Source organism: Saprolegnia parasitica (assembly GCF_000151545.1).
Source record: "Saprolegnia parasitica CBS 223.65 unplaced genomic scaffold supercont2.37, whole genome shotgun sequence".
NCBI classification, from domain to species: Eukaryota; Oomycota; class Saprolegniomycetes; order Saprolegniales; family Saprolegniaceae; genus Saprolegnia; species Saprolegnia parasitica.
The window spans coordinates 250,625-276,482 of record NW_012156431.1 but is presented as its reverse complement, the minus strand read 5'-3'; the positions used below and the strand labels follow the sequence as shown (position 1 = coordinate 276,482).

The following is a 25,858-nucleotide window of genomic DNA, read 5'->3' as shown; positions in this document are numbered from 1 at the left end:
GGCGCACGAGCGTGCCATGGATCACAGGTGTCGCGCGCCCCAGCACCTGGAGGATCGCCGTCACGACGCCCATCGCGCCTACACGGCCAGGCAATCACTCCCCATCTCAGACGCCATGGCGATCTTCGTACACTGCGCAGCGTCGGGTTCGAAGAGGCGGTCCAGCGCTCGAGCCTCGGACGCCTCGGACGCAGACCACACGGGAGACGCGAGCGCAAGCTTGACGACGGCATGCTCGAGCTATTGGACTTGATCAACATCACGAGGCAACCACGAGCTGCACGTACGACCATGTCTTCAAAGATGGGCACCACGTAAAGCGTGTCGACGCCAATATCGACGACGAGACCCGTGTGGCGACCGGCAGCCACGAGCGCGACTTGGGCGTGCGTCACGAGGTTGACGCTGGCCGCGCGGCAGTGCTCGATGGCCATTTCGACCATGCGTTCTTTCTCGAGCGGCGAGATGGACGGCTTGTGCAAGAGCACCATCTAATCCAACAGTCGACATCGTTCCGATGGCATGTGCTGGACCTTGTACTGGGGCGGCGCCACCTGGAGCAGCGAAAAGACGCGGCGCAGCGTCGCCTCGAACGCGTCAAAGTCCTCGATCGCACCGAGACGCAAGAGCGGTGCCTACGCGGATCGAATGACATGTGTGGCGAGCGCAGGCGCGTGTCTACCGCAGGCGACCGGGCATCAATGTGCTTGGTCTAGAAAAGAAGATGTCGTCGAGTGAGAAGGATAGTGTTTCGTGTACCAGGAGCCGGAGGTCGGGGACGCTTTGGCTCGTGCCACTGCGCACGACACCGGCCTGGATCTCGTGGCTGCCGATGTGCACAACGACAACCCCAAGGGGAGCTGGCGTTGGCTCGTCATCGATGTCGGTCGTCGGCGCGTCGACGGCGTCCCAACAACGGATGCGGCACTCGGCTTCGTCGGGCGCCTCGAGCTTCGTCTTGTCGGTTGCCACCGGCTCCTGCGGCGTCGTTGCCGAGGCGAGGAGACGCGTCAGGAGGCACTGGGTGTTGTGCAAGAGGGCCACAATCTCCGACTCGGCCTCGGTGGTCGGTCTTAAAGCACCTTCATGGTGGTCGAGGCGGTCGGCAAGGTGCTGCAGCACGTCCGTGTCCATCGCCGACGTCGTTAAATCGACGTTGAGAAGCTCGAGCTCGGAGCGTAGCGCGGGTAGCTCGGTTCCCCACACACAGCCAGGGCTTATGGTGGTATCAACCGGTTCACTGTCGTCGTCGGTCGTCTCCAGAATCGTCCAGAGCCCGCGCTCGAGGCACGGCGTCGCGTCCATGTCTGTCTCCCACGGACCGACGTCGCCGTCGTCGGTGGCCATCGGTGCTCGGATCTCCGCGGAGAGCTCGATGCGGCGCGGCCACTCGTCGTCTTCGCACGTAAGCACGCGGCGGTCGGCTTCGAGCGTCTCGATCGTCGCCTTGTACATTTCCACGTCGTACTGCAAGGTGCGCACGAGCAACGAGAGTTGGTGCACAAGCTCTTGGTGCAATAGCAGCGTCGGGCACGCTTCGTCGGCCTTGCCACCGATCGTTGTCACGTCCGGCGAGAGCAGTTGCTGCAACTCGATGGCTTGCGTGCGCAAGTGGTCGAGCAGCGTGACCTTTTCTTCGGCCATTGTTGCCAAGCACGTCTCTTGGCGCGCAACGAGGTCCTGCAGCCCTCGTACCGGCGACAACTCTTCGCTCTGCATACCGTGCTGCTCCAATTGCTCAACGACAGCCGCGTGGTCGGCCACAAGCGCCGCGATGCGCGCTTGGGCACTTGCGTTCTCGGTGTAGCAAGTCGCAAGCTCCTCCGTTTGCTTCGTGAGCGCAGCGTAAGCCTCGATGAGCGCAGCGTCTTGCGTCGCAGCGCGATGACGCAGCGAAATCATCGTCTTTTCTGCCTCGTCTAACGCCGATGTGAGCCGTGCAATGCGGATGTCGGCTTCGGCGGCACGGGTGGTGGCCTCGCTCTGTAGAAGCGTCATTGCCAATTGGGTTGCATCGGTCGACGCAATGTGGGTTGCTCGGAGGTCTTCAATGTGCATGTACAGTTGCTCTGTCTCGGTGCTGCAATCGCCGAGGTCGACAGGTGATGCGCTTCGGAGCAGGTCGTCGCGAAGAGGACTGTGGACTTGGCGGTGGCACGCAGTCTCTTCTGCTTGCATGTGATTTGTTTCGACGGCTTTCGCGAGCTGCGATTCTGTCGCGAGGAGTTGCATCTGAACATCGCGCACGCAGACGCGGTGCGACTCGACGTCGGCGTGCGCGAGCCCAAGCTCTTCCAGAACCATTTCAAGCGCGCGTGCTTCGAGCGCGACCGTGCGTTCTTGTGGAGGCGGGAGGTCGTCGAGCAGCACGGCGATCGTCGGTGCGATCATCTCGGTTGGACTTTCGCTGTCGACGCCTTCAAACGTCTCGCACGCAACTGCAAGAAGGCGACCGCCTGGTGTCTGTGGAAAGGCTGCTATTGGCGCCCACGGGCCACCCGCTGCCACGTCATAGTCGACGCGCAGCTTGCCCGCCGCGCAGTGACTCGCCTCAAGGTCCAAGGCGAGCTGGTCGACCTCGGCGTCGCGCGCCGCAAGCTTGGTAAGGGCGTCCGCGACGTCCGACCGGAGGACGTCGAGTTCCAGCTCGTGGTTGGCCTGCATCGCCTCGATGACCGTGATCCACTGGGACGTCGCCTTGACCGGCGATGGTCCTTGCTTGCTGCTTTTTGTCGAGCCGATCTTCTTGTCGTTGCTTGCATCACCGCTATGGATGCTCAGAGTACTTGTGTCATCGGGGAGGACGCTGGCACCGCCGACAACCGCCGGCGTAAAGTCGCCCGCCGCCACGATGCCACTTGCTATCGAGCTCACTGCCTCGTGACGTGGCACGTCCTCCGGACAAGGCGTTGATCCGTCGGATGTCGTCGTTGTTGTTGTCGTCTGCGTGCTCTCGTCACAGCATCGACAGCGCGCCTGGCAGCGCGTCCACTGGAGCTTTTGGAGCTGGCTCTGCACAAACTCGCAGTGGTTTGTGGCCGCGTTCAGCGCCTCTTGGGCCTGGAGCAGGTCCTCTCGGCACGCTGCGTACGCTTCCACCACCGCCTCGTGGTCTCTGGCCTCATCTTGCAGCTGCTGCTCGAGCATTTCAATGTGCTCATGGGCAGCGCTGAGCTTCTCGTCCGCCGCCTGTCGCTCGTCGTCGAGAGATGCTTCCCACCGGTCACTGAGCGCCTCGAGGGCTTCTTGCACGACGTTGCACTGCGTCGCCCAGAGCTCACTTCTCGCCGCTTCGTTCTGCGCTGCGTCACGCAATTGCGCGTTCGCTGCTGCCAGTGCCTCCACTTGAGCTTCCAAGTCGTAGATCGAGTCGGAGGTGGCGCGGTACCGATGCTGCAGAGCCTTCTCGAGACGAAAGGCGAGGAGTTCCTTACGCTGTGCGTCGCAGGTCGCTACAAGCTCGTCGCGACGACGATCTTGCGCCAGAACATCACGCGACAGCGCCTGCGACAGCGCCTCGGTGAGCCCCTCGTCCGCCTAGCAAGCGTGATGAGCTTTGGCATAGAGTTGGCGCAGCACGAACGTCCTCGGGCGGTAGTGACAGCATCGCATGCCACTGCCGCATCGACGCAAGCAGCGCCGTGTTCTCGGCCGTCGATCGCTGCAGCTCACTGGATTGCGTCTGGCACTGTGCATCGAGTTGCGCGAGTTGGAGGCGCAGACACTCCATCGTATCGTCGAGCGCCACCGAGGTCCGCCGCGCCGGCATCTCGTTGGACTCGGGTGAGGGTGGCAGGACCATGTCGCCCGACAGTCGACGGGTGAGCGCGGCCTTGGACTGGAGACTCTCGGCGCGGAGCTGCTGCTGCACTTGGTACAAGTCGTCGACGTGCGCCCGCAGCGTCTGGATTTCCTTGTCCTTCTCGGCCGTGGAGTGTTGAAGGAGCGACGCTTGGTCCACCTAGGACATATCCTCGCGTAAAGGTCGTCACGCGCAGCGCCGTACCGAGAGGCGTAGCTCCTTGTTGAGTCGGCTCACGCAGCTATGGAGCTCGTCGCACTGGTCGCTCTTGGCACGCAAGCGCTGCGTGAGGTCGGCGACCGTCACCTGCAGCTCCTGCGCACGCGTGAGGGCGTCCTACATAAACTATCATCTTCAAACGATGGCCGGTCGACAACGCACGGGCTTCTCCACCGGCTTGCGAAGGCGCGGGACCAAACTGGTCGTGCTCGCGGCTCTCTGCCATTAAGGTGTTATGACGTGGTGTTAAAAGAGGCGTACGACGGGGGTGCCCCGGTACGGAGGCAGGCGCGAGGCGCGTTGCTGTTTCGCTTTCTCGGGCTTCATCGCGTGGAAGGTCTCGAGCACGGCGGCGACGCTCTCATCGCCGGCGTTGTTCATGCTCCGACTGGTCGGCCTTTCCCGCCGTTTCAGTTGGCTCCCCGATGAAACACACCGCTTCAACTCTATTTTTCACCGTGCGACAACTGGTCGTGGAAAACACCGTTCTGCGCCGGACCAGACGTCTCAGCGTGACCAGACTCCAGTCGTAGTGTAAATCAAGTAAGTGCGTCCATTGCATTGTATATCAACAAGACAGTCAACATGTCGTCATATCTAGTCCATTGTCGGTGGCCTTGCTTCCGTGATGAAGAGCGTCTTAGAGCTTGTGCGACATGACCACGGTTTCGCCGAGCTTGAGCTTGAGCTTCTTGCCCTTGAGCTGATCAAAGGGCCCTGCCATACCGGGCAGCTATCCGTCAGAATGGCATACATGCGTCGATGAGCACATAGTGTCGGCGCGTACCGGTGGCGACCCGCTCGGCGGACGCTTCTTGCTGTGGTCGTCGTTGTGGTGCTTTGACTTCATCGGGTGCCCCGACGACGACGACTTGGTGTTGGACTTGCTCTCTTCGATGAGCTTGCGTAGCGACTCGTAGCCGCCGGCCCAGTTGGCCGGTTTTTCCTACCATCCGGGACCCCATGACATTGCAGCATCGGTACTACCTGCACCGAGTGGGCGAGGCAGATCGGCGTCGCGTCGCCCCAGATTTTGCGGTAGAGCAAAGCGAGGGAGACGCGGAGCGGCTGGTCCGTGCTCGCGGTCGTGTTCATGATCGACCAGAAAAGCTCGGTGGCCGCGCGCGTCGCCAAGCTGTCTTCGCGCAGCGACGAGAGCGACGGCGGCGTAAACGTGCTCGCAATCGACTCTTTGGTCGGGCTCTTTTGCAGAAACGCACCATGGTGCTCCATCTGGATCGCGTGCATAATACCGAGCGTGTACGCGTGGTCCCACGTCGCCAGCACTTGCGCCGCGGCGCTCGGCGGGAAGCCGCGGATGCAGTTGAGACACACTTGGACGGCAAAGCGGCGAATGCTCGGCGAACTCTCCGACTCGACGAGCCGCAGCGCGTACGAAATCGCAGCCACGGGGCCAAACGGCCGTGTCTTCTTGGAGGCTGCCTCGTCGCGCGGGTCTTCGGCAAAGTAGAGCCGCAAGATGCTCTCGATCGCGGCCTTGCGCACCATGGCCGGGTACTTGGGCGACGCGTACCGGTGGTACGGCACCGCGCTCTCGTCGGACAGGCGGCCCGTGAGCTGGAGGTTGCAGAGCGCCTCGAGACAGCAAATCGTGATCGTGTGGCCGTAGCTCGGACGGACGTCGTCGTAGTGCAAGAGGCGGAGGATCTCGGTCGCCGTCTCCTTCTTGCCCAAGCTGCGGTTCTCAAGGACGAGCACGGACAACGCGAGGATGAGACTGCCCACGTAAAAGCAGTCGTCGGCGACCGAGCTTTCGTCGGCCATTTCGACATAGTTTTTCGAGTTGTCGTTCTGCATGAGCAGCTGCAGCAAAAAGGTTTCAATCTCGGGCGGTGAGAAACCCGTGCGCGACCGGACGACCGCGAGCGCTTTCGGAATCGCCTTCTTGATCTCGTACTCGCCCTCGGCATAGTCTTGGATCTGAATGTCGCGGCTCGTCGTCGACTGCTCCTCGCCCACCGACTGGCAAACATAACATCGCACCACGTCCATAGGCAAGAAGAAGAAGCACATACCTCCAAGATGACCTTGCCGCCCGACGGTAAAAAGTAGTTGGGCAGCGGCATGTCGGCGTTCCGGTCAAAAAAGTGTTCCTTGAAGATGCGCACGAGGTTGTGCATGCCCTTCCAGTCGGGCAGGTCCGTGCGCGCGTTGGTCATGGGCGCGTGCAGCGACTGCCAGAGTCCGAGTGCGATCGCTGCCTCGGCGCGGAGCCGGCGCGAGTGGGTCGTGAGCCCATGCATGCACTCGGTGAGCACGCGGCACGCCATGACGTGGGACTTTTCGTGCGCGAGCGGGTAGAGCGCGAGGGCGCGGGCCGCGTGGACGCGCGACCGGACACACTTGGAGTCACTGAGCAGCTGCTCCATCCAGTTAAAGTCGGGTTGGTACATGACAATGTGCCGGAGCCAGCCGCACTCGGGGTCGATCTTGACCCAGTAGACCGGCGTGTCGTTGAGCCCCATGCCCGCGCCCGAGATCTGCGATGAGTAGTCGTCGTCGCTCTGGTCGAGCTTCTGGCGCGTACGGCGCTTCTTGCGCACCTTCGAGTGGCACGGAAACTCCCATTTGTGCCGCAGCGACTCGATGCGCTTGTGGTGCACATACTCGCTCTGCTCTTCGACGATCGTAATCTTGATGTTGCCCGTGTACTTTTCACACCCGGGCAGAAGCGTCTGCTCGAGGACGACCTCGGCCTGGGTCTGCTTGCGGTTGTACCAAAAACCGACGCTAAAGAAGGGCAGGCCACCGTGCACGATCCACGTCTGGAGAAAGAGCCGGCACAGATCCTGCCCCGACGCCCCCGCAATGCTCTTGACGATGCTCAGGAGCGACCACGTCGAGAGCGCTTGGGGCTGACCGGCCTTGGTCGAGGTTACTGTTGATGACGGACGTGTTGCCGTCGTCGCCGTCGTCGCCGTCGTCGTCGTTTTCCTTGTCCTTGTCATCGTCGTCCTGCTGCTGCTTGGTTTTGCTACTGTTGCCCGACGGTTGCTTGCCGTAGCTCTCGGTCGGCACCGAGCCTGCGACGATGCGCTGGAGCGAGATTTGCAAATGTTTCTGGCCCACGCGCTGCTCAATCATGTGCAAAATCAGCGGGCCCTTGGCTTCGAGGAACGGCACGTACGACGGGTCGTACTCGCCATAGACGTCGACGTCCGGGTAGATGAGCGTCGGCGCGTCATCGGACGTGAGCTCGATCGTCGTGAGCGCGTCCATCGCCAGCTGGATGCGGTACCCATACTCTTCCTCGCCAAAGACAACCTTGACATACGCGTTCACGAGGTGGCCGACGACGCCAACGAGCACCCATGCGTCTTTTGTCGTCTGGATGCCAATCGCACCGGCGATCCAGCTTCCGACGAACGCCTTGGCTTGAAGAAGGTGCGACGGCAGCTTGCGGTCAATGATGGTCGGCCCGTAGAGCGAGCGCTGGTCGAGGACCGACGCGCCGGCGTAGTACTGGACCTCGTCCGGCGGGTCCTCGACGTACACTTGCTGGTACGTCTCGAACGGGTACCGCGCGTTAAGGTAGCCTTCGTAAAACGCGAGGATCGACGTGGTCGGGTACGGTTGGTGCGCCGTCGACTCCTTGTTCGACTTGGAGAGATGCACGCTCGATGTCGTGTGCACGAGGTCCTCGTAGACTTCCGGGAGACAAAAGTACGTCATGCGGGGCATCGCCTCCGGGATGTACATGCGGAACGGCCCGACCGCGAAGCCGATCATGGAGCAGTTGGTCTTGGTGTTGACGACGTACCGGAACGACCGGTACGACTCGTCGAGCGACTGGTCCACGAGCCGACCGCTGCAGATCGCGACGCAGTAGGATGGCACGATGAGCTCGATGCGGAAGGTGCACGTGTCCTTGAGCGAGTCGCGGCAGGGCATCCACATGCGCGCGCCGTCGCAGAGGCCGCCAAAGGGCCCGCAGTACGTGTACATGTGAGGCGATCGGTTCGGGTGGTCGGCGTCCGGAAGGAGGAAGCGGACGCCGCCACGCGGGTTGTCCAGGACGTACTCGACCCGGATACAGAGCGGCTCGTACCCGGTCTGGCTCGATGGAATCGTGTCCAAGTCCCAGAACGCATTGTCCTTGGCGTGCTTGCTGTCGTCGTCGGTTCCGTTGTCATTGTCGTCGGCCGACGACGCCTGCGACGCGCTCGGCGCTTGGCCGTTCGTGCGCTCGATCGGGCCTGGGAGCTCGATGACCAGCGTCCCTTCCTTGGAGGCCACGATCGCACCACGGTAGAAGAGGTCGTACGAGGCCCAGTCGCGGTAGCTCTCGTGCACGATCTCCGAGAGAAAGTCCAGCTGCTCAAAGCGCGCGTCGAGGCCGTTGACGGTCACGCGGGCCACCTTCATCTGCCGGCAGTGCACGCGGACGCGGCTGAGGTCGCTCGCCTTGGGCGCGAGGATGAGCTCCGAGACGCCGACGAGCCGCTTCTCCAGGAGGTCCACGCGCAGCTGCAGCCGCTGCTGGAGGTAGTCGTAGTCCATCATCATGGTCCTGGTCGGATGGAGCCCACAGGAATTCCTCGACTAAACGCACGCGTCCTTGTCGTTTTAAATATAGACTATTTGCGTGTCATGATTGCTGGTAGATAGTGTGAACACGTTGCCAGCGATTGTAGCGAGGCGAACGAGTCGCCACTGCAGCGTGGTATCGTGGCCACGTTCGGTGCGTCCAGAACAAGGTAATTTTGCAGACGACATGGCATGGCACGTTTCATGCCGACTGCTGTCGGCCACGAGGCCAAGGTCGAATGGCTGTAAATAGTGTCGTATCGACAGGCCCCGAATAGCACCGTACAATTACCGGTAAAGTGTCAAAAATACCGTAACAGCACGAGCACGGACAGCATTCCCAGCGCATCACCTCGAAGACGCGCTCGCCAATGACTCTGAGTGGGGACAACGCTCGTCGTTGGCACTAGTGCCATCCTCGTCGACGCTTGAGCAACTACCACCTGCGTGCCGCAGCCCTGGTAATAGTACAGTCCATCGTCCATCGAGAGACGGACCACAAATGATCGAGGACAATATGTGTGTGCTTATTGTAGATATATACCCTATTGACAAGAGCAGCTAATCGCTAGCTCCTTAGACGAGGAACGTGTGGACGCCATAAATACCGTTTTCGCGAATGAACTGCATGATGGACGTGTGGCCTTGCTTGAACGCCTCGGCGACACCATGGATCGTGCAGCCTTCGTTGCGGTTCTCATGGAGCCATCGGAAGATCGTGAGGTTGCCTTGCCCGGCCGCCCAGTCCATGGCCTTGGTCGTGCAGCCCTCGCGGCGGTGCGCATGGAGCCACTGCAGGATCTCCATGTGCCCGCTCTGGGCAGCATAGTCCATCGCGCGCACGGACGCGCCTTCCCAGCGGTGCTGGTGCAGCCACTTGAGGATGTGCATGTAGCCGTTCTTAGCCGCGAGATCCATCGCTTTGTTCGTACAGCCCTCGCGCCGGTGCTTGTGGAGGTACTTGACAATGTGAAAGTGGCCGTTCGCGGCCGCCGAGTCCATCGCGTCGGGCGTACACCCCTCGCGGCGGTGCTCGTGGAGCCACTGGACAATCTCGAGGTGGCCGCCAAAGGCCGCGCCGTTCATGGCTTCGGTCGTACAGCCCTCGTTGCGGTGCGCGTGGAGCCACTGGACGACGTGGAGGTGCCCTTTCAGCGCGGCGAAGTCCATCGCCCGCTTCGTGCAGCCTTCGCGGCGATGAGCATGGAGGTACTGTACAATGTGCAAATGGCCCGCGCGCGCCGCGTAGTCCATGGCGTCGGTCGTGCAACCAGGATGGTTGTGCAAATGGCACCAGGCCACAATGTCGAGGTGGCCATGCGCGCTCGCCTCGCTAAAGACGTACGCGTTGTACTTGAGCTGCGGGCCGCGGAACTGCAGAATGAAGAGGTTGCCGGACCGCGCCGCGAGGATCGCATTCACCCAATGCTTGGTCTTGATGCCACGGCAGTAGAGCAGGATGTGCTCAAACATGAACGGGTCGCAGAGCACGGACGCGAAGAGCGCGTCGAGCCGGTGGTCCTCGCGCCGGGCGCGCTTCGGCGACGACGTCAGCATGTGCTCGACCATGTTGACCGGCGACTTCTTGGCCTCGTCGTCCGCCGGGTGGATATAGAGCTTCTTCGTGTTCATGCCGGATCCGCTACTGCGCCCGCGCTGAACCGAATGCACTCGGTATAAAATTAGAGAGGGCCTCCACGTCGCCACCAGCTCCCTTTGGCCCGAATCATTAATAATATTGTGTTTTTTAGTTTTTCGTAGTTGCAGTGCGTTTTTTCTTATTTTTATATTTCGACTCGAGTGGTTATATACAAACTTCAGCTTTCGGACGCGACCTGCTTTTGCTGCCGGCCATAAACACGGGGAAATAGTGGTGCGAATCGAGCAAGTGCCAAAGATCGCTCGCTGCTTGGCTACTAGTACTTCTTGAGCTCTCGGTCGACTTCCGAGCTCATCATCGGTTGCTACCGGTACCGGTTTTGATAGCAAGAGATAATATAATACGTGCTGTCTTTGTCGCAGGAGCGATACGCTGGAGATTTCTGTCCAGCACCAAAGGAAGGATCGGATGCGATACCAACGCGACAGCTTTTGGAACCCATTTGACGGTCAATGTAGTAATACTACGTGGCAGCGAAGCGTTGCCGCTCATCGCTAACCATGAGGCCGATGGCTACCGGTACGAATTACGCTTCTTGTCTGCTTGTTGATCTCGCATTGCTCGTCGTCCAAAGGTTTGCGACAAGGAGCGCCTCACGTGCGATGTCCTTTATGGCGCACAAGTTCAACTTCATCCATGCCGTGACGGGCTTGCGTCGAAGGACGACACTAATTTCAGTTGTTTTTCGAATCCTATCTCTTCAATGGCACGAGATCCTCCCACAAGGAACCTTGGTGCGATCCAAGATGCGATAAGATGATCTCGAATCGATTGTATTGAGTGCTCGTATCCATCGCAGATTCCAAGCCTCCCGAACGACTCATTTACGCGACGGCTGCACAGAAATACCGTCGCACCAGGAAATACTGTGGTGTTGCAACGTTGCGAGAGCGTTTCAAAATCGTGGCTATTCGCACGCAAGTACCTCTCACATCTAATATCGCCGCTGCGAGTTACGTCCTACAAAGCTGATGACGCAATCCGAGACGCGCCGAAGTGATGGCAGCTCACGCGGCCTCGTCGGTCGCCGCCGACCGGTACGCCTGCACGCGCTTCTTGTAGCCGACCCAAATGCTGCTCGTGTACTCGATATCGGCGTAGTACTTTTCGTTTTGCTATTGACGGCACTGTGCAGGTTGCGTGCAATCAGCGAAGCGTACCTCGAGCTGCGTGTTGATCTCCTTGATGACGTCGTTCAGGCGCACAACCGAGCCTGTGATGCGCGTCAGCAGCGCCTTGTGCTTCTCCTCGTACGGATCTACGGCGTGTCGTCTTAGCGCCTCGACGGCCACGCAACGTACTCTTCATCATCGTGCTCGAAATGTGGGCTGTCCGGATACTGGCCGTCTATTCGGTCGATCAGCTAATCACACGCAACTTTGGTTTCTTTCACACTAGCTCTGCAACCCAGAACGTTGACTCCAACTACCAGCACTAGTGTCTAGTACTGCGCAGCATGGACGTACAAAGAGTATCTCTTCTAGGTGTAGCACCATGGCCTTCGACGACGCCGAGCGTACTTGGATGTTTCGCCAAATGTGCTGGACAGGGCGGCGAAAACGCTCAAATGGCATTGGGTCGTATATCCATCGAGCCGACGTCGCTCCGTAGTAGTGGGTCGTTGGCGCTCGTATTACTCGCATGGATGAAGCATTCGACTGCAGTTGGAGTCGGTTGAGCCGGTGGATTCGAAAATCGAAGCATTGACATCGCGCCTAGCGTACCATCATTTTAACAAAGACCATGTCGAGCACAGACCTCCGCGCCCAAGGCAACGACGCGTTCGAGGCCAAGCGGTACGACGAAGCCGAGGCCTTGTATGCAAAAGCGATTCTACAAGACCCGCGGCAACATGTACGAATTCGCCTCTCTGTCGCACGATTGAACGAGACACGTAGGCGCTCTTCGGCAACCGATCGGCCGCCCGCTTCCACCTTCAAAAGTTTGACGACGCGCTGCGCGACGCCGAAGCGGCGATCGCACTCGACCCGCAGTGGGCCAAGGTACCCACCACCGTGGATTAGGGTTACAGAGATGGGGGTAGGGGTATTTTCGGCAAGGCCAGGCCCTCGAGGCCTTGGGCCACCTTCGCCGCGCGCAAACTGCGTACGAACACGCCGCTACGCTCGGCAGCAAGACGCGCGAGGTGCAGGCCAAGATCGCGTCGACCAAAAAGCTCGCCGACAAGATCGACCGCGAGGTCGAGCCGACTGCATCCACCTCTCGAGTCTTACGGCCTGCTAGAAAACGATCCGGACGCGGGACGAGTGGAAGCAAGTGTACACGCACTTGTCGGGTACAGATTGGACGACATACGACAGAAGACATCGTGGTTTGTAGATACCAAGATGCGCCTGGGTCTGCTCGTGGCCTTTTGGAACCAGTCGAGCAAGCCGGAGCGGTTCGCGTTCTTTATGCGGTTCCTCGAGCTCCTCGCGGGGGGCAGTGCCCGTACGTCTTACCTTTGTCATTTTAACGCAAGAAGGACATGTTGTCTCTTCTTCGTAGCCAGCCGCATCTCCAAGTACGCGTCCGACGACATGGAACCGATCCCGGCCGGCAACTACGAAGAGCTCTTGATTCCCGGTACGCAGCCATAAAGTCGAAGGCGCAACCCACCACGGCTATCGGTAGCGCCGTGGACAGCGTACTTTGCGCGTCTGGACCTGGCCAAGAAGGTAATACACGTGGCTGCGGGTATTGTCGGGACTGAAGGAAGCCGCGCAGGCTGAAATGATGCAAGACATGTACCTTCTCGCGACGCCGGCCGAGCAAACCACGATCGTCAACGACATGAAGTACCTCATGCACGAGCTCTCCGGTCGCGCCAAGACAGCCGAGAACGACGAGAACGACAATTAAGAGTGCAAACGAGAACGAGGCTCCATTGTCTTATTTCTGCTTGGAATCAAAGCGGGAAATGCAGATCGCAAACGCTTGGAGCATCGAGAGCGGGTATTGGAAGTCCATGTTGAAGCAGTTTTGGCCGACGCGGCCCATCTGCAGGAGCACGTGCTCTTGGGGCACGCTCACCGTGCCTTCGTCGTCGTAGTGGTACCCCGGGTGCGCGGCAATGTACGCGTCGCGGTACCGGTCTTGGTCGAGCGGCTGCGAGTGCACCATTTGAAAGTTCTTGACCGAGACGCACGTCGCCCGGCTGCGAAAGTCGACAATGCACGACGAGAGCGGGTCGTACTGCGTCTCGCGCTTGTGCATGCAGATAAACTTGTCGGCCTCGACCACGTTCTCGCCGCCCTATTTTTTCTTTTTCGTATCAACTTGATACATGGCGACGTGCCTTTTCGGAAATCTCGCTAAAGAGCGTTTCCATTGCTTGGTCGCGCGTGATGGGGCGCCAATCCAGGTACCCCGTGCCGGTCTCGTTGATGGACGGAATGATGACCTCCATCTTGCGCGGATGGTCCTACAATAAACGATTCAGTACCATGCATTTGCTACGACCACGACCTTTTTCATGTTGTGGTAGCGAATGATGCACAATTGCGCCCGAATATGCTGGCGAATCTCGTCGTCAATCTCGCAGTCCGAGTCAATGTCCTCCGGGTTGTCGCCTTGGTCAAAGAGCGCGTACTCCATCTTGCGCGTGTCCGACCGAAGCTTCCCGAGAAACTGCTTGCTGCGCATCGCGCGCGACAAAAAGAGGTCTTCCCTACCACAGCAACACCTTTACTATCAATCTATCAAGAAGGCGACGGCCACTTGTTGAGGCTAAACACAAAGTGCGACGAGAATTGGCTCGTCGCTTTTTGCCGACAGTACAAGATGGGCCGGCCGCTCGAGCTGTTGACTTCGACCAAGAGCGTGTACACGGGCGAGAGCTACCCAATCAAAGTCTTCACATCCCGAATCGCTCTCCAATATTAGGTGCAAGAAGACGACGTACGCGATTTTGGCCCACGCGATTCCGCTCAATAAAGCACTTGAGCACATGGCCGCGCCCGGCTTCAAGCGGCCGCGTCACAAAGTCCAGCAAGTGGTTGGGGACATACGGCACGCGCTTGGGGTTGAAATACTAGCAGCAACCCGGTGGATGACGACGAATCGACGCACATACAAAGTGTGCACCTCAAAGACTTTTTTGGACTCGTCGACGGTCTTGGCTTTGGTTTTGCGGGGCTTTCTTGGCTTGGCCTCGACGGACGGTTCGGTTTCGTCGTCGTCGTCACCGTGCATGCTCTGTTTCGCGTCGTCGTGGGCCTCCTCCTGCTTGCTTTCGAGGACGCGCCGATCGAGGTCTTCCTTGCCCATGGATTCGAGCTGCTTCATTTCGCTGTAGAGCGCGTCGGCCAGCGCCGTCTTGGACTTTGGTAGCTGCTGCTGCTGGGTGGGATGACTGCGGCCGCTCGCATTGTTGTCCCCACTGGGCTCGTCAACGTTGTCGTTGCTGTGGGTCGTGCTGCGGGGTGCCGCCTTCTCCATTACAATCTCTGGGTCCTTCGCCTCGTCGTCGTCCTTGGCTCCCGCGGCGTCGAGAAAGGGAATCTCCTCAATGTCGTCGTCAAGGCTCGCTTCGAGTATGGGCTTGGCCAAGACGACGTCGGGCTGCTTCTTCACATGCCGCGTCACGGTCAACGTCTCTTCGTCGTCGACGTGGCGCCGGTTCGACGAGCTCATGGGCGCTGCCTTGCCCGTCGTCGGCCCCATCGTCATGGGGGTAAACACGTCTTGGTGTTTTGGCTGCAGTGCGATTTCTTCCATGAGCGCTGTCGTGTTCTTGCGCACGACGCTGCTCTCGTTGCCATCGTTGAGCAGCTCGGCGATGGTGCGCCGCTTGGGCGGAGCTGCCGCGGCGGGTGCCGACTTTGGGGCTGGAAAGACTGGCTCGTCCACGGGTGCGGACGAGGAGGAGGACGCCAAAATGTCGACGTGCGGCGGTGGCGCCTTCTTGATGACCTTCTTCTTTGGCTTCTCGACTTCAAGCGAGGGCTCGGTCTCGGCCTTGGCCTCGTTCAGCGGCGGCGACGTAGGTGGCGGCGCCTTGGACGGTGGCGGCGGCTTCTTCTTAGGCTTGGGCTTGGCCTCGAGCGTGGCCTCTTCGTTGGTGCTGCCCTTGGCATCCGCATCGGCCAGCTCGGGCGGCGGCGCCGACGATGGCGGAGGAGGTTTTTTCTTGGGCTTTGGTTTCTCGCCCTCGCCTTCCTTGCTGCTGCTGTCGGCGAGCGCTGCCGATCGGATCTTCTGCACCGACGCGTTGACTTTGGGCTGCGGCGACGACGGCGGTGATCCGTTCGTCTTGGCGCGGAGGGCCGCCGCCGCCGACTTGGGTGGCGCGCCCGACGGCGGCGGCGGCGCCTTCTTCTTGGGCTTCTTGACCGCGTCCACCTACTCATCGACGCTTTACACACATGAGACGATGGCGCTGCGTACGCTGTCGTCGGCCTTGGGCGGTGCCATCTTGGGCGGGCCCTTGGTCGCCCGTGGCCTGCGCAGAAGACACGATGAGCGCCATGCGCTCGGTCGGCCACGTACATGACGGGCGCGGTCTCGGCGTCGGACGATGGATCGTCGATCGGCTTGCCGTCCATGCTGCTAATCGTTTCGCAACTCCCACCTCGTTGGATCTTCCGGCGTTTCGACACTATTTGCGTGCGCGTTGCGTCCAATATAATATCAAGTTTTCAAATAGTCATAGATTTGCAAGCGGGTACTTATGCACGCGCCTCCGGGCACCCAGCGCCCGGCACGCGGGTCGCAATGTCCTCGACCAGCTCGTCCGACAAGCGCTGGTTCTACCGCACACACAATATCAGCGCCCGTATCAACGTATCAAGGTCGTGGATGTACCTCCATGAACGAACGCATGTGCAAGATGGGCGCAACACCAATCTCCGAGATGGTCTTGCCGTGGATGCGCTCGCTGTACGTCTGCGGGTGGTACGCCGCGAGCGGGTCGGTCGGCGCGCTGAGGTCGACGCCCTCGACCACGTCAAAGAGCGCGTCCAAGTCGTTCATCTTCATGAACGGGCACGTCGCACAGCCGCCGGCGGTCGAGCAGCCCTCGCCGCCCTGGACACCGGGCACGACATTGTTCTCGTCGTCCTTGGCGATCGCATCGGCGGCGACCGGAAAAATGATTTCCACTTGCGGCGTCGCCGAGCCCTTGCTGGCCTGGAGCGTCTGCTGCACGCCGCGCACGATGGACGTGATCATGCCCGCCTCCGTGCCGAGGATGAAGCGCAGCTTCTCGCCCGAGTTGGCTGCGATCGCGTCGTTCGTCTTGGCCTTGATAAAGTTGAGAATGTTGGACGTCGACCCGACGACGCCGCGGCCCTCGTTCTGGGCCTCCATCGCCAGCGTAAACATCTCGCCGGGCACTTCAAAATGTGCCGTTTGGTACACGTCGCTGTACTGCTCCCGGACACGCTGCGTGACCTAATCGCATCGACGTGCATCAGAAAAAATGGACAAGAATCGTCCGAGTACCTTGTCGCCAAACATGTGGTGCACGACGCAGTTGCCTTCCTTGAAGTAGTCAAAGCGCTTGAGGAGCGACGTAATGCTAGTAGTACAAAGCAGCATGAGGCGTCAAGCCTCTCGATCAAAGACAACATACGTCTTGCTCGTGTGCTTGGGGTGGATCTGGCGGATCTTGTCATCGGGCAGTGTCGCCAAGTGGCGGAACATCTGCTCGAGGTTCTCGCCCATGTACGTATCAGGGCCATACCTAGTATTCAAAAAGCACATCTCAGCCATTGCTAAGAACCGAGAGGTCGTCGTACCAGATGTTGAGGCCCGGGATCTGCGCATCGGCGTGCAAAATCGTCTGGACGACGTTGGACGAGGTGCACGTGATGGTCGGGATGATGTTGTGGGCCCACGCCTTGCTCTTGAGCGACGTGTTGATGTAGACGACGTGGAGGCTATTGGGCGTCATCGCGGCTTTCGTCAGGTACGCCATGTACGCAGCCTTCTCGGCCGACTCGGCCAAGCTGCACCCAATCTTCTTCTTGGAGAGACGGTAGACAGGAATGTCGTGGAAGCCGTTCGAGTCCAAGTTGGCGCGGACGCTTTCCGACATAAAGTCGACGCCGAGGCACGCGACGGCCTTGGCGCCGTTCTTGGCCATGACGGCCGCGGCTTCGCCCATCGCAAGCGAGTCGGCGACGAGCGTGTGCGGCCATTGGAGCGACGAGAGGACGCCTTGGAGCTCCGGGTCCATGTAAAAGTGCGCCACGATCCCGAGCTTCTTCTTCGCGAGGAGCGCGTCGAGCTCCTTCACGGACGCCATGTTGGGCTGCAAGTACGTGGCTTGGGCCTCGGCAAACGAGCCTTGCGCCGACACGCTGTCCTTGGCAATCTACACAGAAAAAGCGTGTCAGATTGCGTGTCGCCTGGCATGCGCAGCGTACGAGGATGGACGGGAAGGGCTTCTCCCAGGCCGACGAGAAGTGGCGGGCAGCGGGGCGGCGGAGGACACGGGCGCGGGCGGCGACGAACATGGCGACGTGCGTGGCAAGGCGCAAGATGCAAACTGCTTTCGGCGACGCCCAAGGTCGACAGTGCCATGTGGCAACGTACATTAATATACAATGTATTAAATGGAAATGGCAATTGCATATATTAATACCAAGTGTAGAAGTGCGAAAACAATAAAATACTGCATTAAAAGACACCTGCTACTTCAAGCCGTGCGAGAACCCTACCCTACGCGCCGGAATATCAGCCAATCAGAGGCGTTTCCAAAGGGCAAAAGACTGGTCTCCGATGAGTCATCGGCCACTTGGTGGGGCGAATGACTCAGCGGCCGCCGTCCATACAAACACCAAGTACACGACAGGCCGCCATGCTGCCGAATGACCAAGATGGCTGCGCTCTCGACTAGAATAGACGAGCTGCGAAGCCATGGCGAAAACAGTCAGCACCCATCGTGGTGAGCTCGACAACGTCGGATGCCATTCCTCAGTAGTTGGACAATAGTACGAGCGTCCGAGGCAAAGCTACGACGAGTGCATGCCTCTTTGTCCTACATGCGCGAGAACGGAGACCGCGTCTCCACCCGTGCATGGAGTTGGCATTTGAAGGCTTGGTGCACATAGCATACTGTGCTTGTATGTAGTTGATGATTTGGAGTTGCCTACGGGAGAAGGCCACAGCCGAGCGTACTCTCTCGAGGGCCGGCCCGCGCCACCGGCCAAGCCTACAGATTGAGGTTACGAGTCTCCAAGGTAGTATCGCTGACGCGAGTAAGCAAGAGGTTGGGAGCCTGGGTTGCGCGAATTTGGCCCGGGGCTCGACCAGGACTCGACTACCACATTGGCTCGTCGATACGCGACACAACACACACTAGAGAGAGATGTGGTACTGATTACAAGGTCGTCGTCGGATGGCGTTCGAAGGCCCTTTAATGCGAGAGGCACGTGCAGCTGAAACGCACCAGCAGCTCGGTATTGTGCGTGGGCAAAGTCGAGGATATCGCGCACAGACATTTCGCCCACGGTCATGCCGTCATTGAAGATGCACCACTGGCGAGTCGCATCCGGTGGCTGCGTCCACGACGAGCAGTCAAGTGGCAGCTTCAACAAGTCGATGTTCGCATGGCTCTCGCTCGTGAGAAAGCGGGTCACGAGCTCCTTCAAGGTCGCATTTAAAGCATCGAAATCGGGCGATATCGGAAGGCCCTTGAACAGATGTAGCACATGCCCCGCCAGCGTCACCCCGTGCAAGGGGTCGTCCGAGTCGGACACAGTAACGAGTTTGTAGTTTGTATTTATGACGAGTTGGCCGCCCAGCTCTTCCGACCAGTTGCAGTGGACAACGACCAAGGGTACATAAATTCAATTTGAATTTATGTACCCTTGACAACGACGCAGGAGCCACGCAGACGTCAGTATAGAGGTACGTCCCTACGCCCGACTTGGCTTCGGTCTTGTCGACGAGATGTTGCCGGTTAATACTCCGTCGCCTCGGAATGTGATAGCCATATCGTGGTGAGGTTGGTGGGCTTGCAGCGCGCCGACTCGACGTTGCGGCCTGTCCGCTGCGGCTTCATGGCTCACTGTTCCCCGTTGCGCATGGCCTTGGGCTCGACGTAGACATGGTGTTGCGTGCAAAAGGTGGCGGGGGACACCAGCGCGCAGAAAGTCTCGCGGGGCATGGAATGGGAAGATTGGCAACTGCTAGCGCCTCCTGCTCTCTGATTGGCTTGGATCCCAGATCTCCACCAATCAAAGCGACGCAGGCCGAAACAAAAGCATCCCCTAAAGATCATGCCTTGAGATAAGCGCTAAAGAGGAATACGAAGTATAAGGCGATGACGGCTAGAAGCGGACCGTACTGGTCACATCAATCAGTAGAAGATCGCAACGGCGACCAATTTGCCATCATTTTGGCGTCATTTCGTCGCTCGCAAAGGAATATACTGATATGTGTATGCTTTCGGGAGTAATAAAATGCAAATCGATATTTCCGTTGGTCCAATCAGAACGCGTGTTGCCTAGAGACGAGCCAATCAAAGCGTGAATATAGGATCCGCCTGAGTAACGACGTCGGCCGCGACAGCTCGCCACGTAACAATCACTATCGACTCGATGACCCACGACTGCATCATCTGCAGGCGCGTTGTGGGAAGCGTAAGGACACGGGCGCTGAGATCCGTCGGGCCATCCAAGCAAGCCAAATTGTACAAAAACGCGTCAACGAGAAGCTCTCGTTCATAAACGGCGCGTCACAAGCAACGGTTGATACGTCGAGCAGCAGTGACGGGGCGGTTCTCTGGAGCTTGTAGCTTCTTCTAGTCTACAGCAATGTGTGCTGGAGCAAAGGCATAGCGCACGACGTGTCTTTGCGTGGTATCGGATGCGACTTGACTGTGAGCTTGAGCAAGAAATTTTCATTATGGACTATCCAACACGTATCCAGTATTTCGAAGCAATTGTCCACTTTGCAAAGCTCGTTGCTCGATTTTCAGCGAATCGTTGGGCTGGTTTCGGCCCGACAAACTGCAAATTGAGAGAAGGATTGCGACGGCAGAATATATTTGCTGGCATCTGCTTCTGATGAAATTTGATGTCCATCGCGACACATCCAAGAACGACGCCAAGGAAGGCTGTGCTGGTTGTGCACCTGCCGGCGATCTCGCGCGGCGAGGCCGTGCACGCTTGCCCACGAACTCTGCATCGTATCATTTGGTGGTTGTCCTCTGAACGCTAACGATTCGCACCTCCTTCCAAATGCTGATGGTCCTAAGGCGCCAAGCCATGGTTGTCTGGGAGAATGGTCACTTCAACGTACAATGATCGTCAGTGATGGTTCTGAAAGCAGCGTCGCAGCGAGGATGACGCTAGTGAGTTCCATCGTCGCAAGTGGCGAGCGAAGAGAGGATCGGGCGCCCACATACATCAATCAGTGCGGCGCTATGGCTCATCCTCTTGCCGCTGTGCCATCTACAATGGGTCTGTCCTTACAGACACCCATATATCGTCCTCTTTGGGCCTTGAAGTCGTGGCACCAAGAACGTCCAACTCTGACGATCGCGAAGCTTCCGACATCATCGGCCCACGCAGCGTGTCCACTACGAGCTCCTTGCCCGAAAGACCACTGTTCTCCAGTGTCGTTTTCATACAGAAAGCTGGAGTCGGGATTATTTTCTAAAACAATCATCCATCACGACCCGCTTCGTTCCTCCGACCGCACGCGTGGTGCCAGTGGTCATAGGTGCCTTCGAACTTCGATCTCGACTTCGCGCCCGGTTTCCTTCGAGCGAAGTTCGAAGGCGCACCTGCGACAAGCGTCGAAGTACAGTGTAGTGATGTTCGATAGAAAGTGCAAAGTAAGTGAGGACGTTGGTCACATCGAGTGCACCTTTGAACCTGTGGTGGCCGCCAGAGAGGCCAGTACACTGTACGACGACGGCCTCAATTCGCGTGCTGCCTGGCTTCTCGTGTACGACTCCTACTGCATACTACATAGTGCTATGGACGCCATTCCTCGAATTCGGCCGCCGATGAAAGGTCGCACCCACCGCGGGTCTGCGGTCGCAAGAGGCTTTGACGCGCCGCGCGTCCTGCCCCAGCCGCACCGCGTCGTCGTGTGCGGCGGCGGCATCGTCGGCCTCGCCACGTGCTACTACCTCGCGCGCAAGGGCCACGAGGTCGTCTGCATCGAGCGCGAGGCCAGCATCGGCTGCACCGCGTCGGCGGCCCACGACGGCACGTACTTTGACGCGACGCTCTACTCGAGCTGGGCCGACATGTCGCTCTTGTACCAGAAGCACCACGCCAAGCACAAGCCGTTCCGCGTCCACCCGCGCGCGTGGCTCGACCCGTCCTTCTGGTCCTGGGGCGTCAAGTTTATGCTCAACATGTCGAGCAAGAAGGCCAAGGACAACATGCGCAAGACGCGCGACCTCGACTTCTACAGCCAGCGCAAGCTGCAAGAGCTCTTCCGCATGTTTCCCGAGCTCGAGGACGAGCTCGACTCGGTCGCCGAAGGCACGCTCGAGCTCTTTGCGTCGGCGAGCACTGCGGACGAGATTATGGACTCGGACCGCATCAAGCACAGCATGGAGTACCGGTACCCGCTGACGCCCGTCGACAAGACCGAGGGCCTCGAGATCGAGCCGGCGCTGCGCCCGGACGCGATCCGGCTCGGCGCCATGTTCTCGCCGATTGGCACCAACGGCGACGTCCACAAGACGTGCCTCGCGCTCGCGCAGCTCTGCAAGCGGCACGGCGTCATGTTCCGCTGCAACACGGAGATCGAGGACGTCCTCGTCGTCGACGACCGCGTCGTCGCCGTCCAAGTCCGCAACGGCGACCTCATCGAAGGCGACTCGTTCGTGCTGGCGCTCGGAAACCACACGTCGGCGGTCGCCAAGCTCGCCGGCGTCAAGCTGCCCATGTACCCGATCAAGGGCTACGTGCTGCGCGTGCCGACGACGGCAAATGCGACGCCGCTGAAATGCAACGTCTACGCGGGCGGCCAAGCGCTCATCTCGCCCGAGCGGGACGACATGGTTCGCATCTCGGGCGGCGCCGACATCACGGGCTTCAACTACAAGAAGGACGCGAAGCGCATTGCGTCCTTGCTGGCGCACGCCAAAAAGTGCTTTCCGGACGGGTACCTCGACGAGGCCAAGATGACGACGCAGGTGTGTCTGCGCCCGGTCAGCGCCGACGAAGTGCCGTTGATCGGCCAGACGCTGGTCGAAAACCTATTTATCAACGCCGGCCATGGCTCGAAAGGCTGGACGCTTGCCTTCGGCGCCGGCGCGCTCCTCGCCGACCAGATCAGCGGCCGCGCGCCCGAGATCAACATTGAAAAGTACTCGCCGCTGCGGTTTGGCCTCTTTGCCACGCAGCAAACCCAGCCCTAGTTTTAGATAGACGCCCTATGAAAATTTATTCTCTTATTTAGTTGACACACCACCATCGTCTTCTTGTCGTAGTAGAATAGTATGCCATCAAACGACCGTCGCCACAACAGCAACAACAATCAAGTACCGAGATCTTGAGAGCGTGTCCAGACCCATGTCGTTGGTAACACGACATGTCCACACGCACCAGTGGGACGCCCATCAAGCACGCATATTGCGCCTTGGCACTGGCCTCTTCGCGGCGACCACCAATTTCGCCCGCCATCGCACGTAATGCATGTTACGCCGCTCGCTTGAAGTTGCCGTCGGCGACACTTGGAGAGAGTGGACTGCTAAGATCGACTAGAGGATTAGTACAACATGGCGCTTGGAAATTTTCCCGCGACCACAGGAACGCCCGCCCGCACACGTGTCTCGGGTCGGGACATGTCAGCCTCAAGGAAGAGCGCCGTGTCGGACAACCGAAGCGCGGGCCGGACCTTGTCACGGGTGCACGGGCATTGGTATATGTAGCATCGCATCAGCGGGTTCTCCTGGCCGTACGTTGCTTCCTCGCATCACTGCATCTTCCTGACGCCACACCTTGTACTCTCTTTTTCTGTCGGGCACCCAAGGTTTTAGGGAGTGTCGGAGCGTGGGATCGAAGCGTGGACCACTTGTCACCGCGGTCGCACTGAGTTGGTAGTACCGGTATCATGCGTTGACTGGACCGAAAAGGGCGACGACGATGCGTACATGTAGTAGTAGCTCTGCTTTGATTCTACCGAGGCTGACGGACGCGTTGGACACGGTACGTGTCGCGGACCCAATATTGCGCGAGGAAATACATATTAGAGCTTAAACTAAGGACGCAATCGTGGCCTAAAAAGAGTGGAAAAGGGATGGTGCGGGTCTTCCATCGACCCGATATGGTGGGCATGTTTCGTGTCTAACTAAAGAGGCCGAAGCGCAGCGGCGAGTACTTTTCAATGTTGATCTCGGGTGTTCGCCCGCTGATTTGGTCGGCGAGGAGCGCGCCGGACCCGAACGAGAGCGTCCAGCCCTTCGAGCCGTGGCCCGTGTTGACGAAGAGGTTGTCGACCAGCGTCTGGCCGATGAACGGGACGTCGTCGGCGCTCACTGGTCGCAGACACGCGTGCGACTCGAGCTTGGACTCGTCGAGGTACGTCTCGGGGAAGAGGCGCTTGGCCTGCTTCAAGAGCCACTTGACCCGCTTCGGATCGCTCTTGTAGTTGAAACCGGCAAAGTCGGCGCCGCCCGATATCCGCAGCGAGCCGTCGGCCATGGGCGACACGAGTGCGTTCCCACCGGCGTACACATTGCACGTGAGCGGCGGGAAAGCTTCGTTGCGCGGGACACTGAGCACATAACCCTACCCCGCGTCGAAATTAGGTCGACCGACGAGATATGAAAAGTACGACACCTTGACGGGGTACATGGGCAGCTTGACGCCGGCGAGCTTGGCGACCGCCGGTGTGTGGTTGCCCAAGGCAAGCACGAACGAGTCACCTTCAATGAGGTCGCCATCGTGGGCTTGAACAGCGACGACGCGGTTGTCGACGATGAGAATGTCGGTGATGTCCGTGTTAAAGCGAAACATGACGCCGTGCTGCCGGCAGAGCTGCCACATGGCCAGACACGTCTTGTGCACATCGCCTACATGATCGCAATGAGTCGAAAGGACGGGCAGCGACAACTGATGCACCGTTGGTGCCGGTGGCCGAGTAGATGGCGCCTGGCGCAAGCACGGAGGCGGCGAGCGCTGGCTCGACACTAGCCGCGTCCTTGGCGTCGAGCGGCTGCAGCGGGAGGCGGTACTCCATGCAGTGGTAAATGCGGTCCGAGTGCATCACCTCGTCGCGCTCGGCGGTCGATTCGAAGACTTCGAGCGTGCCTTCGGCGGTCTGTTCCATGGCTTCTTCGATCTCGGGGTGCATGCGGATGAGCTCGTCGAGCTTGCGCTGACTGTAAAAGCCGAGGTCGCGGATCTTGCGGCCATTGTCTTTGGCCCGGCGGCTCGTCGCGCTCGTCATGAACTTGAGACCCCACGACCAGAACGCCGGGTCCATCCACGCTGCGGCCTCGATGCGAAAGGCCTTTTGCTTCGACTTGGGCGACGACGAGGCGTGGGTCTGCTTGCGATAGAGCACAGAGAAGTCGGCCCAGCTGCTGTACAGCGTCGAGTCGAAGAACGTGCCGTTCTTGAAGGACGCGAGCATGCCGACTTGGCTTTCCTTTTCGATGCACACGACTTCGTGGCCGCGCTTGGCGAGGTAGTAGCACGTGGTGAGGCCGATGATGCCGCCGCCTAGCACAACGACGCGCTGGTGGCACGTGGCCGATCGGGGCGGCGCGTCGATGCCACGCATGGCGGCGGACGACCGGTGGTTCTTGCTGGCGCTCATGTCAAAGATGGAAGATGGCCACGAAGACGGGCGGGCCGAGGACGCGAGCGGGAGCCAAGTAGCTGGAGGTGTCGAGGTCGTCGTCGTTGTCGTCGTCGTCGTCGGGAGATCCTTGGCGGCGGATCTAGTACACTGGAGAAACCACCGACTTGTACTGTACTTTGCCCGAGGTTTCAGTGCTCGCGGTTTGTAATTTTATCGAAGGACCAATCACGAGGCCGGAAATTCCAGACACCTTGCCGAAATTCGGCTTTTGCGGCACATGCCACGTTTAAGAGGGCATCACCAACGTGCACGATCTATGTCGAGATGACGCTGGCTATCTTCATTGCGCTTCCAAATATGGCTTTGGACGCTGAGAGCGGGCTCGTCATCGAACCTTCTCGGCGCTGGAATTAGATGCGAACGGACGGGCCACACGGTTGCACACGAGCGATTTTAAAGCCCTCGGATCGCGTTGAAGCTCATCGGAGAATCGCCGTCACTAGTGTAGTACGGTATATACTGTAGTCGACTGCGGAAGAGTAAAGCCATGTCATACGACGTGTCATCCACCGTCGCAACCGACGCTTGCGACACCAGCGACGAGGCCAACGCATCCATCCATCCACTCGATACAATCCCGCCACCAAAATGCGACCCAGAGACGCGGCAACTCGATGCCGAATGCTAGCGTCCAATCATCGGCATGTGCCTAATTAGGACGTTGGCCAAAAGTTGAAGCCAAGCGTCTGGTCGACGAGCTCTTCTTTCAGTATCTTTCATCGCCCGAGCATGACCGTCGATTGCCGCCAGCGCCGATGGAGGAGAGAGTAGCTCATGGCGACTGGTCAGAGGACCGACCAGGATGATCGGCGACTGCATAGCTGTTTAGTAGCTGTGGCCAGGCG

General features: G+C 59.4%; 9 protein-coding genes across 9 annotated transcripts; 2 read left to right on the top strand and 7 right to left on the bottom strand.

Moving 5' to 3' along the window:
* Window positions 1–78: 78 nt before the first annotated feature.
* Window positions 79–4,402, bottom strand: SPRG_08411 (hypothetical protein; the record flags this gene model as incomplete). Its single annotated transcript, XM_012347647.1, has 9 exons — window positions 79–240; window positions 288–491; window positions 534–635; window positions 683–712; window positions 760–3,537; window positions 3,584–3,961; window positions 4,007–4,138; window positions 4,184–4,240; window positions 4,283–4,402. 9 exons carry the CDS (start codon window positions 4,400–4,402, stop codon window positions 79–81), a joined length of 3,963 nt encoding a protein of 1,320 aa, XP_012203037.1.
* Window positions 4,403–4,661: 259 nt separating this feature from the next.
* On the bottom strand, window positions 4,662–8,548 carry SPRG_08410 (hypothetical protein; the record flags this gene model as incomplete). The annotated part of the gene is made up of 5 exons (XM_012347646.1): window positions 4,662–4,754; window positions 4,809–4,967; window positions 5,009–6,004; window positions 6,058–6,890; window positions 6,922–8,548. The coding sequence occupies 5 exons, from the start codon at window positions 8,546–8,548 to the stop codon at window positions 4,662–4,664; spliced, it is 3,708 nt and encodes a 1,235-aa protein (XP_012203036.1).
* A 545-nt stretch (window positions 8,549–9,093) lies between these two features.
* Window positions 9,094–10,235, bottom strand: SPRG_08409 (hypothetical protein). The gene has a single exon (XM_012347645.1). The coding sequence runs from the start codon at window positions 10,199–10,201 to the stop codon at window positions 9,146–9,148; it is 1,056 nt and encodes a 351-aa protein (XP_012203035.1). The 5' UTR covers window positions 10,202–10,235; the 3' UTR covers window positions 9,094–9,145.
* An 863-nt stretch (window positions 10,236–11,098) lies between these two features.
* Window positions 11,099–11,540, bottom strand: SPRG_08408 (hypothetical protein; the record flags this gene model as incomplete). The annotated part of the gene is made up of 3 exons (XM_012347644.1): window positions 11,099–11,344; window positions 11,390–11,487; window positions 11,531–11,540. The coding sequence occupies 3 exons, from the start codon at window positions 11,538–11,540 to the stop codon at window positions 11,237–11,239; spliced, it is 216 nt and encodes a 71-aa protein (XP_012203034.1). The 3' UTR covers window positions 11,099–11,236.
* Window positions 11,541–11,972: 432 nt separating this feature from the next.
* SPRG_08407 (hypothetical protein) lies at window positions 11,973–13,091 on the top strand (the record flags this gene model as incomplete). The annotated part of the gene is made up of 8 exons (XM_012347643.1): window positions 11,973–12,083; window positions 12,128–12,232; window positions 12,274–12,429; window positions 12,474–12,525; window positions 12,570–12,680; window positions 12,738–12,815; window positions 12,864–12,907; window positions 12,957–13,091. The coding sequence occupies 8 exons, from the start codon at window positions 11,973–11,975 to the stop codon at window positions 13,089–13,091; spliced, it is 792 nt and encodes a 263-aa protein (XP_012203033.1).
* SPRG_08406 (hypothetical protein) lies at window positions 13,092–15,788 on the bottom strand. The gene is made up of 8 exons (XM_012347642.1): window positions 15,720–15,788; window positions 15,618–15,672; window positions 14,316–15,572; window positions 14,134–14,262; window positions 13,950–14,068; window positions 13,698–13,899; window positions 13,528–13,653; window positions 13,092–13,484 (listed from the first exon to the last, which is right to left on the bottom strand). The coding sequence occupies exons 1-8, from the start codon at window positions 15,773–15,775 to the stop codon at window positions 13,122–13,124; spliced, it is 2,307 nt and encodes a 768-aa protein (XP_012203032.1). The 5' UTR covers window positions 15,776–15,788; the 3' UTR covers window positions 13,092–13,121.
* Window positions 15,789–15,838: 50 nt separating this feature from the next.
* Window positions 15,839–17,713, bottom strand: SPRG_08405 (hypothetical protein). Its single transcript, XM_012347641.1, has 6 exons — window positions 17,600–17,713; window positions 16,970–17,547; window positions 16,804–16,914; window positions 16,674–16,749; window positions 16,035–16,622; window positions 15,839–15,979 (listed from the first exon to the last, which is right to left on the bottom strand). The coding sequence occupies exons 1-6, from the start codon at window positions 17,687–17,689 to the stop codon at window positions 15,899–15,901; spliced, it is 1,524 nt and encodes a 507-aa protein (XP_012203031.1). The 5' UTR covers window positions 17,690–17,713; the 3' UTR covers window positions 15,839–15,898.
* A 3,479-nt stretch (window positions 17,714–21,192) lies between these two features.
* On the top strand, window positions 21,193–22,616 carry SPRG_08404 (hypothetical protein; the record flags this gene model as incomplete). The annotated part of the gene is made up of 1 exon (XM_012347640.1): window positions 21,193–22,616. The coding sequence occupies one exon, from the start codon at window positions 21,193–21,195 to the stop codon at window positions 22,561–22,563; it is 1,371 nt and encodes a 456-aa protein (XP_012203030.1). The 3' UTR covers window positions 22,564–22,616.
* A 759-nt stretch (window positions 22,617–23,375) lies between these two features.
* Window positions 23,376–25,146, bottom strand: SPRG_08403 (hypothetical protein). The gene is made up of 3 exons (XM_012347639.1): window positions 24,269–25,146; window positions 23,987–24,219; window positions 23,376–23,935 (listed from the first exon to the last, which is right to left on the bottom strand). The coding sequence occupies exons 1-3, from the start codon at window positions 24,966–24,968 to the stop codon at window positions 23,492–23,494; spliced, it is 1,377 nt and encodes a 458-aa protein (XP_012203029.1). The 5' UTR covers window positions 24,969–25,146; the 3' UTR covers window positions 23,376–23,491.
* Between the last annotated feature and the right edge of the window lie 712 nt (window positions 25,147–25,858).

Bases quoted from the DNA above. Each gene is read 5' to 3' on its own strand.
- SPRG_08409 (XM_012347645.1), bottom strand. From the start codon at position 10,201: ATGAACACGAAGAAGCTCTATATCCACCCGGCGGACGACGAGGCCAAG.
- SPRG_08406 (XM_012347642.1), bottom strand. From the start codon at position 15,775: ATGGACGGCAAGCCGATCGACGATCCATCGTCCGACGCCGAGACCGCG. The intron at 13,654-13,697 runs GTCGTGGTCGTA...CGTTTATTGTAG, and splicing joins GCTACCACAACATGAAAAAG to GACCATCCGCGCAAGATGGA. The intron at 13,485-13,527 runs GCACGTCGCCAT...AAGAAAAAATAG, and splicing joins TTAGCGAGATTTCCGAAAAG to GGCGGCGAGAACGTGGTCGA.
- SPRG_08405 (XM_012347641.1), bottom strand. From the start codon at position 17,689: ATGTTCGTCGCCGCCCGCGCCCGTGTCCTCCGCCGCCCCGCTGCCCGC. The intron at 17,548-17,599 runs GTACGCTGCGCA...TTTTCTGTGTAG, and splicing joins AGCCCTTCCCGTCCATCCTC to ATTGCCAAGGACAGCGTGTC. The intron at 16,750-16,803 runs GTATGTTGTCTT...TTGTACTACTAG, and splicing joins CCCAAGCACACGAGCAAGAC to CATTACGTCGCTCCTCAAGC.
- SPRG_08403 (XM_012347639.1), bottom strand. From the start codon at position 24,968: ATGAGCGCCAGCAAGAACCACCGGTCGTCCGCCGCCATGCGTGGCATC. The intron at 24,220-24,268 runs GTGCATCAGTTG...GCGATCATGTAG, and splicing joins CTCGGCCACCGGCACCAACG to GCGATGTGCACAAGACGTGT. The intron at 23,936-23,986 runs GTGTCGTACTTT...GACGCGGGGTAG, and splicing joins TGCCCATGTACCCCGTCAAG to GGTTATGTGCTCAGTGTCCC.